At 41.5% G+C, this 15692-nt stretch overlaps 1 protein-coding gene across 3 annotated transcripts in view; it reads right to left on the bottom strand.

The window, feature by feature from the left end:
* The window catches only part of plekhb2 (pleckstrin homology domain containing, family B (evectins) member 2), a 32005-nt gene extending 17869 nt beyond the window's left edge, over positions 1–14136 (bottom strand). Inside the window, exons 1-3 of one of the 3 annotated variants that reach the window (XM_043701922.1) lie at positions 13968–14136; positions 2294–2350; positions 884–1036 (exon numbers count right to left, since the gene is read on the bottom strand). In XM_043701922.1, coding sequence (XP_043557857.1) covers positions 884–1036; positions 2294–2350; positions 13968–14124 — 367 coding nt within the window. In that variant the 5' untranslated portion in view covers positions 14125–14136. Of the gene's footprint in view, positions 1–883; positions 1037–2293; positions 2351–13942 lie in introns of all 3 variants that reach the window. The other 2 variants (XM_043701920.1, XM_043701921.1) reach the window with 2 other exon arrangements.
* Between the last annotated feature and the right edge of the window lie 1556 nt (positions 14137–15692).

Genomic DNA, 15692 nt, shown 5'->3' with positions numbered 1-15692 from the left:
CATCTTCTGCCTAGGAACCCTCCAACCACAAGGGATGAACTCCGATTTCTCCAGTTTCCTCATTTCCCCTCCCCTCACCTTGTCTCAGTCCCAACCCTCGATCTCAGCACCACCTTCCTAACCTGCGATCTTCTTCCTGACCTCTCCGCCCCCACCCTGGCCTATCACCCTCACCTTAACCTCCTTCCACCTATCGCATTTCCAATGCCCCTCCCCTAAGTCCCTCCTCCCTACCTTAGATCTTAGCCTGCTTGGCACACTTTCCTCATTCCTGAAGAAGGGCTCACGCCTGAAACATCAATTCTCCTGCTCCTTGGATGCTACCTGACCTGCTGCGCTTTTACAGCAGCACATTTTCAGCTCTGATCTCCAGCATCTGCAGTCCTCACTTTCTCCTGTTATCTACCCATCTTTAATTGTTTACATGGCATAAATTCAGCTTTCATTGCAAAACTGAATAAAACACCAAGGAAAAAATGTCTAGAAAATACAATCCCAAACGGCTTAAGATATGGGCTATCTTAATTTTCAGATTGAACATGAAGTTAGCCAAAATCCATTGCATTGATGTGCCAAAGCAAAACTTTTCTCAGTGCTGAACTGGACTAGTCCTAAAGTGGATTTAGAGGTCAGCTTTGAGTTTAGCAACTTTGATCTTGCAGCAACTAACCCACTCAGTCATACGGCAAATATCCTAACCTCATTGCCTAGATTGCATTTGAAATGGGTGAGATCATGACTGAGCTATTGGAGATCAAGCTACCCACAAAGATGCATAGTATAAAGCAGATGGGCAGCAATGTAATAAACTTAAGGAAAGAAATATTAATTAAAAATACAGCTTTGTTACCAAGTTGGTAATGAAGTGAATAACTCTCAGTACCTCTACACTCTGATCCAGATCGAATGTTAATACAGTCTATTCTTAAATGGATCTTATCTTCCATGTCTTCTCGCATCTGATCGTCATAGTAGACGAGCTGGCCATTGGACCACAGGTCAAACCAGTTGTTCTTCCATCGCTTTAAAATAGTACCTGAAACAAGTTAAAGTTAAAGAGTAAAGCTTCAGCAAGTCATCTTGATGCAAGACCCTCTCAGGACCAGCCATCCATGGGAGCTTTGGGCCAGGAAGCTATGAAGGAGTCTCACGAACATTACAATGATGGACTCACCCCAAGAATGGGAAAAGCAGTCAAAAGCCAACTTATGAATATCTCTGCCAATCACAACCCCAGGCTTTGTGAGAGCATTTCCCTGCTACAGCAGATAGCACAGCTATTCCTATAGTCATTAAAAAGTATGGAAACCTAAAAGGACAACCATCAGTCCAAACAAGTAACATCACTGCACTCATTTTCATATGGGGACATGGAGTCAGTTCCTGGTTATAACTAACAGTGGTCTTTTCAACCGTGCCTTCAGCAAGAAATGCATCACAAATCTGCCACTGGTAAGCGGCAGTCTCACATACTCAAATGACGTCTTTCCAGGGGTTTCAAGAGATGCAATTGCAAATAGTGCAAAAGCAAAATCATCTTCTAACGATCATTTAATAATTCTACAAGAGAGGTTGGCAGACTAGGGCAGAGGAGACTTCAGCATCATATGTTGTCGATCAGTGTTGAACCTCAATGCCAGTGTTCACGCTTAATGAGATAGGAAGGGACAGGAGATTGAGAGCAGGGCTGGAAGGGAAATGAGATTGAGAGTGAAAGAAAGCGGGATAGAATTCTAGTAGATATCAAGTGTTGAGTCATGTCCGATCAACATATTGAAGATTTGCCAAATTTCAATTTGTTAGTGCTGCTTAAATCTGGTTTAAATTTCTGTCCACCAACAACATATTTGGGGCAGCATGGTGGCATAGTGGTTAGCACTGCTGCCTTACAGCATCAGGGACCTGGGTCCACTTCCAGCCTCAGGTGACTGTCTGTGTGGAGTTTGCATATTCTCCCTGTGACTGTGTGGGTTTCCTCTGGGTGCTCCAGTTTCCTACCACAGTCCAAAGATGTGTAAGCTCGGTGGATTGGCCATGCTAAATTGCCTATAGTACCCAGGGATGAGTAGGTTAGGCAGATTAGCCTTGCGGCATGCAGGGTCACGGGGGGGTGGGGTAGGATGGTCTTCAGAGAGCTAGTGGGGATTTGTTGGGCCAAATGACTTGTTTCCACACTGCAGGGATTCTATGATGATTTATACATTTGCTTCCTGATCATTCCTACCACAGTTCATAACCCTCAGTAAAACGTCATTGTCGCTTTACATCATAGCGACCAGAAGGTGTAACTCACTTTGCCGAAGCAGCCATCCACTTTTAACATAAGCCATTTCTGCAACAGAAAGAGGATCTGTGGAAAGATGTAAAGATTTAGGTTGAGACAGAAACAAACACCCACACTGCCACCAAATAATATTTCGTAGGCACATGAATATGACATGCTTCTTCCATCCAAAACCTTGTAACATCACTTCACAAAAAAAACAAACAGCAGCAACATTTGGCGGAGAGGGGGCGGGAGAGGGACAATAGATAGAGGTCTTCTAAAGAAAAGAATAATTTCAAACTTGTCAAAAAGGAAATACTCAAAACACAGAACTCATGGAATCACTGAAGTTTTAAGTTAATTGCAAATAATGGTATAGCTCTAGCTTAAGGCTGGCTAAATTCAGGAACATTGGGAATTGGGAATAAAGAAGTACGTGATGCTATTGTATTGAGTAATGTCAATTATTACATTTTCAACCTATGATTGAGAGCTGAAAAGGATAGTAATTGCCAGAGTTGAAATATTCCAGTTTTGTGCATGTCTGCTGCAACAATCTGGAAAGTGTATTCAGTGTTTTCTGTTTGCATATAGATGTATAAACCAGTTACTTAAAAAATATTGTTTTCAATGTAAAACTGTTGTCTTGACCCAATTACCATGACCCCTGGGAAATTAATGCTTTCCTTGTAAGTGGTGGTTTTAAGATTAATGAAGTTGATAATTAAGGAAATCGACTAATTCTGCTTCTGTGAATCCAAAATAAGCAAACATCAACATAGAGGATATTGTTTGAAGATTAGGTGACTAAAGGAACTTGAGAGAATGAAACCATAGCCTTAATGAAAACATGCTGTTTTTTGCTCTGATCAGAGAATCTGATATACAGCGGAGATATGTCTCATTTTATCTGACCTCAACTACTTTGAACAAATACAAAAAAAAATGATGAGTTGCAATGTATCTGATGCCTTAAAACAGGCAAAATGTGTGCACAGAGCGCATAATTACTCTGACAGCAAAGTAACAAGAATTTCTTTTTTTAACAGTAGTATTGAGGAAGCCAATTTAGTTTTTTTAAAAAAGAAAAATGTTTGGTTGTAGGAAATTGGGGGCAAGTTTCATTCAGCTTAAAAATCGGCCAGCACAGCCAAGGCCACATTTGTTTCTAGTCATCATCCACAACAACTGGCTTTGCAACTGTGGGGCTCATCAGTTAATGACAGTGCATTAAGAGTCAAAGTTGTATTTGGGCTTATAGGGACAGCAGGTATATCAATCTTCTGTGGTAGAAGAAAGCTTATGGGCAGAACAAAGTGCCTAAAACGCCACAGAAAAATCCAGCTACAAAAGTGATGGAGAAAAGTTTTAAAAATTTTGGATGTAGGTTTATTAGCTGAGCTTGAAGGTTCATTTCCAGACGTTTCATTACCCTACTAGGTAACATCTTTAGTGGGCCTCATGCGAAGCAATGCTGAAAAAAAAAATGCTAAAGCAATCATCCAAACACCCACAAACGAAGCTGCATTACAACATTATTTCAACAAGCCAACATACTGCAGCACAAAAGGAACTATGCAGAGCAGAAGAAAATCACCTATACAGTGTTTTCAAAAAGAATGGGTACCCAATGAACACAGTCCACTGATTTATCAGCAACAAACCCAAACAAGCAGACAAAACACGTCCAGAAACCCTAGACACTCTCCCCTACATCAAAGACATCTCGGAAATGATTGCCTGACTACTCAGACCCCTTGGCATCATGGTAGCCCACAAACCCATCAACTCACTAAAACAGCAGCTAATGAACTTGAAAGACCCAATACAGACAATGAGCAAAACTAACGTCATTTACAAAATACCGTGCAAGGACTGTAACAAACAAGCAGAAAACTAGCCACCAGGATACATGAACAGCAACTAGCCACAAAAAGACATGACCCTCTCTCACTAGTATCCTCACATATGGATGAAGGAGGACACCACTTCGACTGGGACAACACATTCATCCTAGGACAAGCCAAACAAAGACACGCACGAGGATTCCTAGAAGTATGGCATCCCAACCGGAACTCTATCAACAAACACCTCGAGTTAGACCCCCCCACCACCCCCTGAGAAAAAGAACAGGAAGTGACTTCACCACAGGAAATATCACCACCTCAGGAAATGGCATCACCAACCCAAAGAAACCCAAACATATAAATAGAAAGCAGGAATTTTCAGTATTGCTTTGCATGAGGCCCACTAAAGAAGTTACCTAGCAGGGTAACAAAATGTCTAGAAATGAACCTTTCAGCTCAGCGAGCAAACCTACATCCAAAACCTCAACCTGAGCTGCAAATCTTCTCAAAACTCACTAAAGTTTTAAAAAATGGAATCTACTTTACTCCAGTATAAATTTTAAAAACTTACAAGGTAAAAAACCAATGTAAATAATATATATTATCTGGTCTACACTAGGCCAGATCAAGGTCTGTGTCTGGGCTCTTCATATGCAACAGTTTGTAAATACTGAGATTGTCCTTAGCAATCGCATCAGCAGATCACCACTCCAAACTATCTGGCTGAGTTATCAAGTTGAAACGCAATAATATGGGATGGAGAGGGAGAGAGAGATATAGGGTTGAAACTCTATCTGGACAGATTGTTCCAGACTTTGGACACATATCACTGACTAGTATAGCTTCAGAATGGCCTCAAGTGTGATTGTTAGTATGCAGAGTAAGAGGGAAGTGAAATATTAAGGATCCAGAGAACCTAGACTTACTCAACAGACAGGACATGTTTGTTATGTATGAGTATAAAAATAAAAGATTATGAGAAGGACATCTGCAATGCCAACCATGGCACTTCAGAGAAGCAGACAGAAGCATTATGCATGCATAATGTGTTGTCTGTGCAGGATTCAATAATCAGGGATGAAAATGTGTTGCTGGAAAAGTGCAGCAGGCCAGGCAGCATCCAAGGAGAGGAGAATCGACATTTCAGGCATGAGCTCTTTTTCAGGAAAGAAGAAGGGCTCATGCCCGAAACATTGATTCTCCTGCTTCTTGGATGCTGCCTGGCCTGCTGCGCTTTTCCAGCAACACATTTTCAGCTCTGATCTCTCGCATCTGCAGTACTCACTTTCTCCTCAATAATCATGGAACAGAGAACCATCTTTCTAAGCAAGATAGAGAGCTCCATCTGACATTATTCTGGCACTTGGTAGGTAAAGAAAATCTCAAATCTGTTTGGAAGGACTTGAGGGGCAGTGGGAAGATGCAATTGATCTACGTTGAGATCAACAACACAGAAAAGAGTGGGAAAGTGGTCTTAACTGCAGAGCGTGGGAACTAGTAGCAAAATTAAATCAACAGGAAATAATCTAAAATGGTAGGCCTCAAGGTCCTAAGATACATGCAAGCTGGCAGAACGATAAGCAGATTAAGGTTTGAACACTTGTCTGAAGTGTGTGGAAAAGAGGAGGTGTATTTTATGGGGCATTGGCACCATTACTGAAGCAGGGGAAGGATCAGATGGAAAAGGCAGTCGATTGAATTGAATCGAAATTTGCTGTCACATGTACAGAGGCAAAGTGAAAAGCTTTGTCTTGTGAGCAATACAGGCAGATCACAGTTAAAAAGCATAGATAAGTAAATAATAGGTAAACAGCGGCAAAAACAAAAACACAGGTACAGGCAAATGTTAAAAGAGTTTGAGAGTCCATTCAGTATTCTAACAACAGTAGGGTAGAAACTGTTATGAAACTGGCCGGTGCACGTGTTCAGGCTTCTGTACCTTCTCCCCGATGGTAGAGGTTGTAGAAAAACATTGCCAGGGTGGGATGGATCTTTGAGAATGCTAGTGGCCTTTCCTTGACAGTGGGCCTGGGTAGATGGATTCAATGGATGGGAGGTTGGCCTTTGAGACTGTACAGTCAACGGTACAGTCGCCATACCAGGTAGTGATGCATCCAGCCAGAATGCTCTCGACGGTGCACTTATAAAAGTTGGCAAAAGTATTCACTGTCATACCAAATTTTCTCAAATGCCTGAGGAAGAGATGACATTGTTGGGCCTTTGTAACCAGTGTGTCCACAAGAAGGGTCCAAGAAAGTTTGTTGTGGATGACCACTCCCAGGGCTTGACACCCTCCACTCGTTCCACCTCTGTGCTGTTAACGTGTAGGAGGGCATGAGTAACATCCTGCCGAAAGTCAACAAGTTCCTTGGTTTTGCCAGCATGACAGCTAGGTTGTTCTCAGTGCACCATTTTTTCAGGTCTTCCACCTCCTGTCTGTAGTCTGTTTCGTCGCCATCTGAGATTCGACCGACTATGGTGGTGTCATCAGCAAACTTGTAAATGGCATTAGTCTGGTATTTGGCGATGCAGTCATGGGTATACAGTGAGTACATAGGGGGCTGAGTACGCACCTCTGGGGGATGGGCTCCAGTGTTGAGTGTAGTGAGAATGAAATATTGTCCCCAGTCTTCACTGATTGTGGCCTGTGGGTCAGGAAACTGAGGATCCAGTTGCAGAGAATGGGGCTTAGTCTGAGACCACTAAGTTTAGTAATCAGTCTCGAGGGGATAATAGTGTTGGAGGCTGAACTATAGTCAATGAATAGGATTCTTACGTAGCTGTTCTTGGTGTCATGATGTTCTAGGGAGGAGTGATGGGCATGTGATATAGCATCTGGCATGGATCTGTTGATCCGATAGGCAGTTTCAGGATAGATCAAAACATGAAAAGGGAAAGAGTAAAGTGACAGCTTGATTGAGCCTATGGCAATCAAAGCAAAATTGAAACTAAAAGGGGATGCAATAAGGGAGGAATAAGAAATTAGAGCTAAAGTTCCCTCACACAAGAGCAAAGTACATAATGAATAAATTGGACAGACCACAAGGGCAATTCATGCTGGAGGGTATGACACGATAGCCTTATTGAGACAGAACTGCATGATGGTAACAAGAGATACCAGGCAGGAATAATGGCAGAGGAGGAGAAGCAGCAACCTGAGTAACAGGATGAAATCATTTGAATAATGGAGAATATAATGTAACTTTTATGGAGAACTTTTATGGGTTTTAGGAAATAAAAACGTGATCTAACACTTTAGAGGGAGTTGTCTACTAGGCTCCATACCTGTGCAATGATAAATTGTATGAATACAGTATCATAAGCAGAGTGGGTTTAATAGGTAATTTCAACTTGCATATAGCTTGGAACAAAAACTTCAAAATATCAGAGCGGATGAACTGCCTGAATATGCCCAGAACAGTTTTTTAAAACAATTCCACGGTCAAGAGTCAACAAGGGGAATGCCTAGTAGACTGAAGAATTAATGAATCAAATTTAGCCAACAGTCTAGGTATGTATGAATTTTTCTCAATAATCCTATGATTGCCTTCAAATGTAGTGTTTAAAAAAAGATGAAACTGCCATTAAGATTCAAGTAAAGCGGACTTGAATCCAACAAAATAAGTGATCGACAGCAAAACTAAGCAAGTTTCTTAATAGATAAATGATCAGTGGGAGCAGTTCAAAAAATCAATTGATATGATACAGAAGCTGATTATATCTCAAACAGCAAAAGGACTGACAGAAAAAAAAACAACTGAAGTGGCAAGCAATAGCATTAAACAAAAAGGTAAATGTAAACAAAGTGTCAACTAAATGGATGAATGGGAAAGGTATAAAGGATGATGCAACAGGTCAAACTGCAAAAAGGGAGTATGACAAGAAACTTGCATGGAATATCAAAGTCAACAAAACATTTTACATTTGGCAAACTAAGGTGGTCAACAGCATCAGGGCCTCCTTAAAAACTGGTGGTGGTGAAATCATTCACTTAAATAACCAAATGGTAGGCACACTGAATAAATGCAATGCATCAGTAATTATGGAGGAGAAAGACGTAGGCAAAGAAATTAATGTTGATTCAGGGACATGACTCATCAAAATTAACATAAGCAAAATAAGCACAGTTGCACAGTGGTTAACACTGCTGCCTCACAGCATCAGGAACCCAGATTTGAATCCACCCTCAGACGACTGAGTGCAGTTTGCACAGTGTCTGTGGGTTTTCTCCAGGTGCTTTGGCTTCCTCCCATAGTCCAAAGATTTGTAAGTTAGGTGGACTGACCATGCTAAATTGCCCATAGTGTTCAAGGATGTGCAGGCTTGGTGGGTTAGCCATGGCAAACGTGGGGGTTACAGTGAAGGGGTAGGGGAGTGGATCTGGGTGGGATGCTCTTTGAAGGATCAGTGTGGACTTGATAGGCTGAATGGCCTGCTTCCACATTGTGGGGATTATATGAAGCATTAATAAGTGAATACCACCAGAGAGAGAAGTGTAGCAAGATCACCTGTAAAAGTTAAAACGGGCAATTGAGAAAAATGTTTGCAAATCAATGATGGCAAGAAGATCTGGAAGTGTTGAGACAGGGGTGGGTGCTTAAAATTGGGTCCGAATGAATAGTGAACCAGGTTGAAGGCCTAAATGGCTTTCTCCCATTATCTGATAGGTAAACATCAGTCAACCAGTAGATTGTTTTATATGCAACTTTTGTCTGCTGCCACTCCACAAGAGAGATTTTAGTGAAGTCAATTGCTCCTCTGTTAATCGGGCCTGATCTCATAACTTGTGAAATATAAGACAGGTCTAGTGCCATTATCCCCACACAGTGGACACATTCTGTCAGCAAAATGGGCTCGAATGGTCCCCGACCATCCTGAAAAATGATCTGACTTTCTAAGAAAACAATGATTTGGAGATGCCGGTGTTGGACTGGGGTGTACAAAGTTAAAAATCACACAACACCAGGTTATAGTTCAACAGGTTTAACTGGAAGCACACTAGCTTTCGGAACGACGCTCCTTCACCTGATGAAGGAGCATCGCTCCGAAAGCTAGTGTGCTTCCAATTAAACTTGTTGGACTATAACCTGGTGTTGTGTGATTTTTAACTAAGAAAACAATATATCCAAAGGATGCATCACCTGAAAGCTGATCCTACAGTATCACACAATAAGCCAAAAATGCTCAAAGTTTATACTTCTTAATATGATTTCAAACATCAAAATATCCACAGTTTCTCTTTCAAACAGCTCAGATCCAAACTTGGCTCTCGGATACCAAATTCATTAATAACCTCGATCCTTCTCCAACCGAAGGAAATGAGAAACAAACTTTATTTAATCTAATACGGCACATTACTAAAAGCTTTCACCATACAGCCCTGCCATTCTGAAACAGGAGAAAAAGCAGTAGGAACACAAGAAATAGCAAACATCAAGGGCCTAGCTTAACAAAGCTGGACTTTCCCAGAACCATCCAAAGTTGTTTTAAAGAACTTTACAAGTTAAACATTATCCTTTGGAGGCAAAATGTACATTAGTGAGATGTTAATCAGCTAATTTGTTCTGCTGACAAGAAATTGGACGTCCCAGGGTGTGTGTTTCTCTGTCTTGCAGGCAGGATGTGACAACCTGAATCACTTTACATTGTGTTTGGGCGGCATGTGACTATGGGGGAATGACAGGAGTTTGTCTTTTGTATGTATGACTGACTGTGATGTAAAATACCGTACAAAAGGGAGAACGGTTCCCTTGTTCAGACAGCCTCGCAAGTATCGCAAAGACTGTTCAGTGATCCTCCAAAAGCTTGTACTTGCTGCAATAAATCGTGGCTGTTCACAGAAGTTGGCGTATTGCAGTTGCATCAAATGTGTAAGAATCTCAAGAAGGGAATTTAACATTAGCAAGGAGCAATGATTTAATCATTGCGAAATGAGCAAACAGAGAGCAGAAGAACATCACAGGCTTAGAACTGTAGTGACATGGATGCTACATGTAATAAACAAGACAATTTGGACCAGTTATTTCAGTACCAAGATGGAGACATAGGAAACCAGTTAAATGCAAGCAGCATTATTTTTGTTAATAGACCAATGACAACCCAACTCAAAAAAGGTATCTTATCCAACAGCAAGTGTATTAATTCACTAAGTGCCTGCAACCAAATAAGTATGTCCCATAAACCTTTACAGTTCAGAAGAATGATGTTTGTGCAGGTTATTTGCCAATACAAGTTTGAACTATTCCCACTGGACTGCATCTCTCTAGAGTGGTGAATCATCTGCTGCTTTAAATATTTATCCTTGAAAGATGTAAGAGTTTCTGCCTCGAAACACTGATGTACACCATTACTTATTTTGATCACATCTACATACAATCTGCCAAATATCTCTCTTCACTGTAGCAATTTCAAAAACCCTTTAACAAGTTTTCAAGTCTGTTAGCTTTCTGGTTAGTCTTTCAATCCTTATGAGTGCATTATTTTGGATTCCTCAGAGTACTATAAGGCTGGATTTACATTGGCCTCTTACAGCACTTTACAACTCATTTTCTAAAAGTTAAACAATTACTGATCAAGAGCAACTATATACAGGTTCTTTAATGCAATGGTTGCATTCTTGTGCAACTCCTCATTATAGAAAAATCACGCTTTAGAAACAGCACCTCAAGTGCTGGTGATGCAATCACATTACAGCCAACACACATTTTAAAAGTTTGCACTTGAGAAACAGCGTCCCCACATCGTCAATCACATTACAGCTAACATACATTAATGAAACTTGCATTATAGCAAAACAATCTGCAAGTGCTGTAGCTACAAAGTTCAAAATGGAAATTCTGTGATGACTAGGATTCTGCAGGGACCTAGCACCTCCCAAAAGCATGCCCATATCTTCAAAGCCTGCCATCATTTCAAAGCTACAGATCTGGAGTGATTTTAATACTCTCTACCTTGCGAGACATGTACAGCACTGACAACACAAGCAGCTCAGCCATCCAAGTCAAATGCACCATATTAAACATCGCTTCTCTTCACCACTAAGTGGTGGCAATGTGTATCATTTAAAGCCTCCACTGACTGCACCTTCCAAACTACAACCCTGGATCTCCTGAAAGACAAGGGCAGCAGATGGAAACACCACCTCCAAATGTTTCCCTCCAAGCCATATACTATCTCAATAAAATCCTGGAACTGCCTTCCTAACAGTATTGCTAGTGCCCTTATAATTGCTGGACTCTAGCAGCTCACCATTGCAAGGGCAATTGGGATGGTCAATAAATGTTGGATTTGCTGACAAATCGTCACCTTGTTAAAACCCTTCAAAAGTTTTAAAATTTGATAAGATTCCCTTTGCAAATTTGATCCAGTGCAGTTCTTCAGTTTCTCCTCAAATCTGTAGTTTACCTTGAAAGAAAGTAATTTCTCCAATCTTAGGATATCCAAAAGCATTTGAGTCAATTAAGTAATCGTTGTTGCAATTGAAAAAAAAGCATCAGCTACATTGTACACAATGTTACCACAAATTAATGTATTAAATCAACAGAGAACATTACACCATAATTGGCCAAGAGATGTTACCACTTTCTCATGTCAAGGAAAGATTTTAACAGGACATCTGGCTTGGACATTCATTCAATGGCCTTCCACCTCTGACAGAGTGATGAATAGAGGTGCCTCTTAATATAGTTCTTTGAGGACAGCCTGATTTGATAATTTCCATGACTTGAAGCTTGTGGCCACAATATTTTGGGCATCCTCCCAGCTTCTAGAAATGGAGCAAATAGTTGCATCTCCCATACCGGTGGGGTTGGGTTGCCTTTTCATCTCCAATGGAAGTCAAATGGAGACCCCGGCTGTTAAGATCACTGGTGAGGCATTTCTTCAACACTGCTAATTAGTGGGATGTGTACAATCAGGAAAATGGGCCGTTACCACCATTTTGAAAATTCCTTGCTGTTATCCAAAATCACTGACAAGCACGTTCTTGGTAGGTCCAAAAATGTTCCTTTGAAAATTGCACAGTAATGTTTTACAATCACCAGAGTTAGCAGTCAATTTAAAGTTTGTGTTAGCAAGCATGTTCATACTGCAGGAAGCACCTCAATATCACACAATCATCATGTTCTCAAAACCTCTCACGTTTGGACTTTGATACTGTGTACCCAACAAATCTAATACAAATGTAAGGTTTTATATTCAATTTGCAAGCACTAATTTCTAGCCAAAACATGTTAAAGGTTTTTAAACAAATCTTCAACATGAAGCATTTAGAATCGATGTCAAGTAAATCTGCCTCAATTTATGCTGATGCTCAATCCCCCAAGATAAAATATCAGGAAGTGTCATTTCTTTTGGAATTAGATTAGATTCGATTCCCTACAGTGTAGAAACAGGCCCTTCTGCCCAACAAGTCCACACCAACCCTCCAAAGAGTAACCCACCCTACCCACTTCCCTCTGACTAACGCACCTAACACAATGGGCAATTTAGCATGGCCAATCCACCTGACCTGCACATCTTCGGATGAAAAAAAAATTCACATAATGGGTATTTTTGTTATTGCAGTTCAAACTTATTTTTTGGGTGGAGAGATGAAGTATTGAGTCATATGATGCTGTCACAGATGACAATCACACACCGATACAAATATCCACCTTCTCCTCCTCTCAGACATGGGGAGAATGTCTGTGTGGAGTTTTCCAGCCTCGGGCAGACTGTGCATCAAACCTAAGACCCAGTGCTGCGAGGCAGCAGTGCTAACCACTGAGCCACCATGCCACCCCTAATTAGTTGAGGAACTAAGCATTAACCACTGGATGAAATAATAAGGTAACAACTGATAAGGCTAAGGACTAAAGGGATGACAACCTTTGACTCTGAGCTACAATGGATTGAAAAATGACTCACAGCAGTACCATGTGGCCCAAAGTCAAAGTGCATTTTATCTCCTTCCACTGATGTAATTCAATTAACCACACTGAAAACGTGCACGTCATTTCAATGACAAACAACAAAATATAAACACTAAGTGCTAATAAATAATAGATTCACATTTATTTATTCTAGGAAACAAACTATAAAGTGGTCTTAAGTAGCACTCTATCTTGAGCCATTCTTTGCTGCCCGTGTGTCCCGATTTCAAACATACTATTAATTCCACAAAAATGTAACATAATGGGTGTTTTTGTTACTGCAGTTCGAACTTATTTTTTGTGTGGAGAGATAAGTATTGAGTCATATGATGCTGTCACAGATGAAAATCACACACTGATACAAACATCCGCCTTCTCCTCCTCTCATCATAATAAAAAAAGTCTGTCATGTTCGTGACACGATTTTATCGTACGAACTGGGAGAGATGTCAGGCCATGTAGCTTGCCCTAGGACCAGACCCGTTTTAGAGTAGAAAATGGGATAAATCCGAAACGGATCAACCAGTAGTTTAAGGAGCAAAAATAGTTCTCACAGTCGAGGAGCGGGCTGGACGAAGATGCAATGAATCCTATTCCTGCCTCCCTCTCCCCTCCTCTTACTGCTACTGATGCGCAATAATTATGTGTTTGTTGGGAGGTGGGGGTAGATGGATTAAGGAGAAACATACTGGAAACATCACGCTCAGCAGACAAACACACTCAAGTCCTTTATCAAGTGACCGCGCTGTGAACCCGGCCCTCGATCGCCGCAACCATCCCAGACATTCCAAATTGGAATCCAGAGACTCCTGTGGAACGCAATGTAATAATTCAAAGTTCCAAATTAGAATCCAGAGACTCCCATGGAACACCGTGTAACATCTGAACATTCCATTACCATCTGCAACACTACTCACCCTCAGACCAGACCGCTCTACTCACCCCTTTCCCCCAATTTGTCACAAGACACGTCCGTCTGCCTGCCTAACCCCGCCTTCGTGCCGCGGTCACCTCTGGGAATTGTAGTCCATTTAACACTATACCCTGTTTTCCCCGTTCCCCTTCCTCTGCCAGAAAGGGAGACTACTACATTTCCCATTCAGCACCGCAGACTGCTATTGGAATGCATTCTCCCTGCATTGACTTCCTTGTGAATCCATTCGGCCCGAGCTCGCTCCAACGCTATTGGCGCGCATGTTAAGATATCTGCACTCTATTTGTGCTTCCTCCAGCAGTGTTTACGTCCTACAGCGACGTTTCCGAAGGGAGACCGCCCTGATGGCTCCATCAAATCAGATGAAATTAGCCCTTTTCTTTATAGAATAGCTAAATAAGAATTTAAGAGGGGAGGGGAGGAACTCAAAGAATTGCAGATGCTGGAAATCAGAAACAATAACAGAAGTTGGAGATCACAGCTGGTCGATACGACGTTTCATCACCCTCCAGGGGTGCTATCTGGCACACTATGATCTCCAGCATTTGTTTTCAGAGTTAGGCAATATTCTGTAGCAGGGTCATTGCTTTGTGTATACAGGTGCTGCTGAGTTTCTCGAATAATTTCTGTATTTTGTTTCTGATTTCCAATGGCTGCAGTTTGAGGGGGGGGAGGGGGAGGGGGAGGTGCGGAGATACAGGGTCACAATTGTAGATTCGGTCGAGAAAACACTCCACTCAAGTCTAAGCAGTTGCGTGCACTAGTCAAGCTGAATGGCTTGTTGTTTGGTCCATATTCAATACAATCCAGTCTTCAGATGTTTGTGGTTATAAAGTATCACTATGGATATGTGAAATCCTCCATACATTCACATTCTGCCCTATATCCATTTGACAAGTGCCTCTCCACCTTCATGAACTAACAGCAATGCACCTGCTGGACCGATAATGGTTATCACTTACAATGAACCAAGTTTGTGAATATGTAAATCAGAAGTTTATTTTTAAGTCCACACATAATAGTGGGAAAGCTGGCAAAAAGCCCCAGTCAGAAGCCCAGAGAGAAACTTCTCTATATTGCAATGGACTAGAAAACACAACTCATTCCAACCTGTCACCCAAGACAGGTCCATGTGTCAGTCAGATTCCATGCCAGATGATCAGCAATGAGCTAATCTTTAAAAAGATCCATAGTGGATTAACTACCAGAGCAAAATGGCATAGGAGATTTTTTTCATTAATTAATGGGATGTGGGTGTAACAAGTTAAGCCATTATTTACTGCCATCCAGAATTGCCTTGGAGAAGGTGAGGGTGAGCTGCCTTCTTAATCAGCAGTGCTTCTGGTGTAGGTACACAAACAATGCAGTTTGGAAAGAAGTTCGAGGGTGTTTTGATCCAGTGACAGTGTTCCATTCAGAATGGCCTTTGACCTGGGGGGAATCCTGCAGGTGTTGTTCCATAGTCCTGTCCTTCTAAGTAGTAAAGGTCACAGGTTTAGAAAATGTTATCAAAGAAGCATTATTGAATTACCCTGTAGATTGGACGGACTGCTGTCACTTCGTGTCAGTGGCGAAGGAAGTGAATGTTGAAGGGTGGATGGGGTGCCAGTCAAGACGCTGCTTTGTCCGAGATGGTGTCAAGTTTCTTGAGTCTTGTTGGAGCTGCACCCCTCCAGACAAGTGGAGACTATTCCATCACATTCCTGATGTAGGATCAGGGTTACTTAAATATG

This window comes from Chiloscyllium plagiosum, chromosome 13 (genome assembly GCF_004010195.1).
Source record: "Chiloscyllium plagiosum isolate BGI_BamShark_2017 chromosome 13, ASM401019v2, whole genome shotgun sequence".
NCBI classification, from domain to species: domain Eukaryota; kingdom Metazoa; phylum Chordata; class Chondrichthyes; order Orectolobiformes; family Hemiscylliidae; genus Chiloscyllium; species Chiloscyllium plagiosum.
The sequence above is the reverse complement of the archived record's forward strand: the minus strand, read 5'-3'. Positions and strand labels throughout refer to the sequence as shown.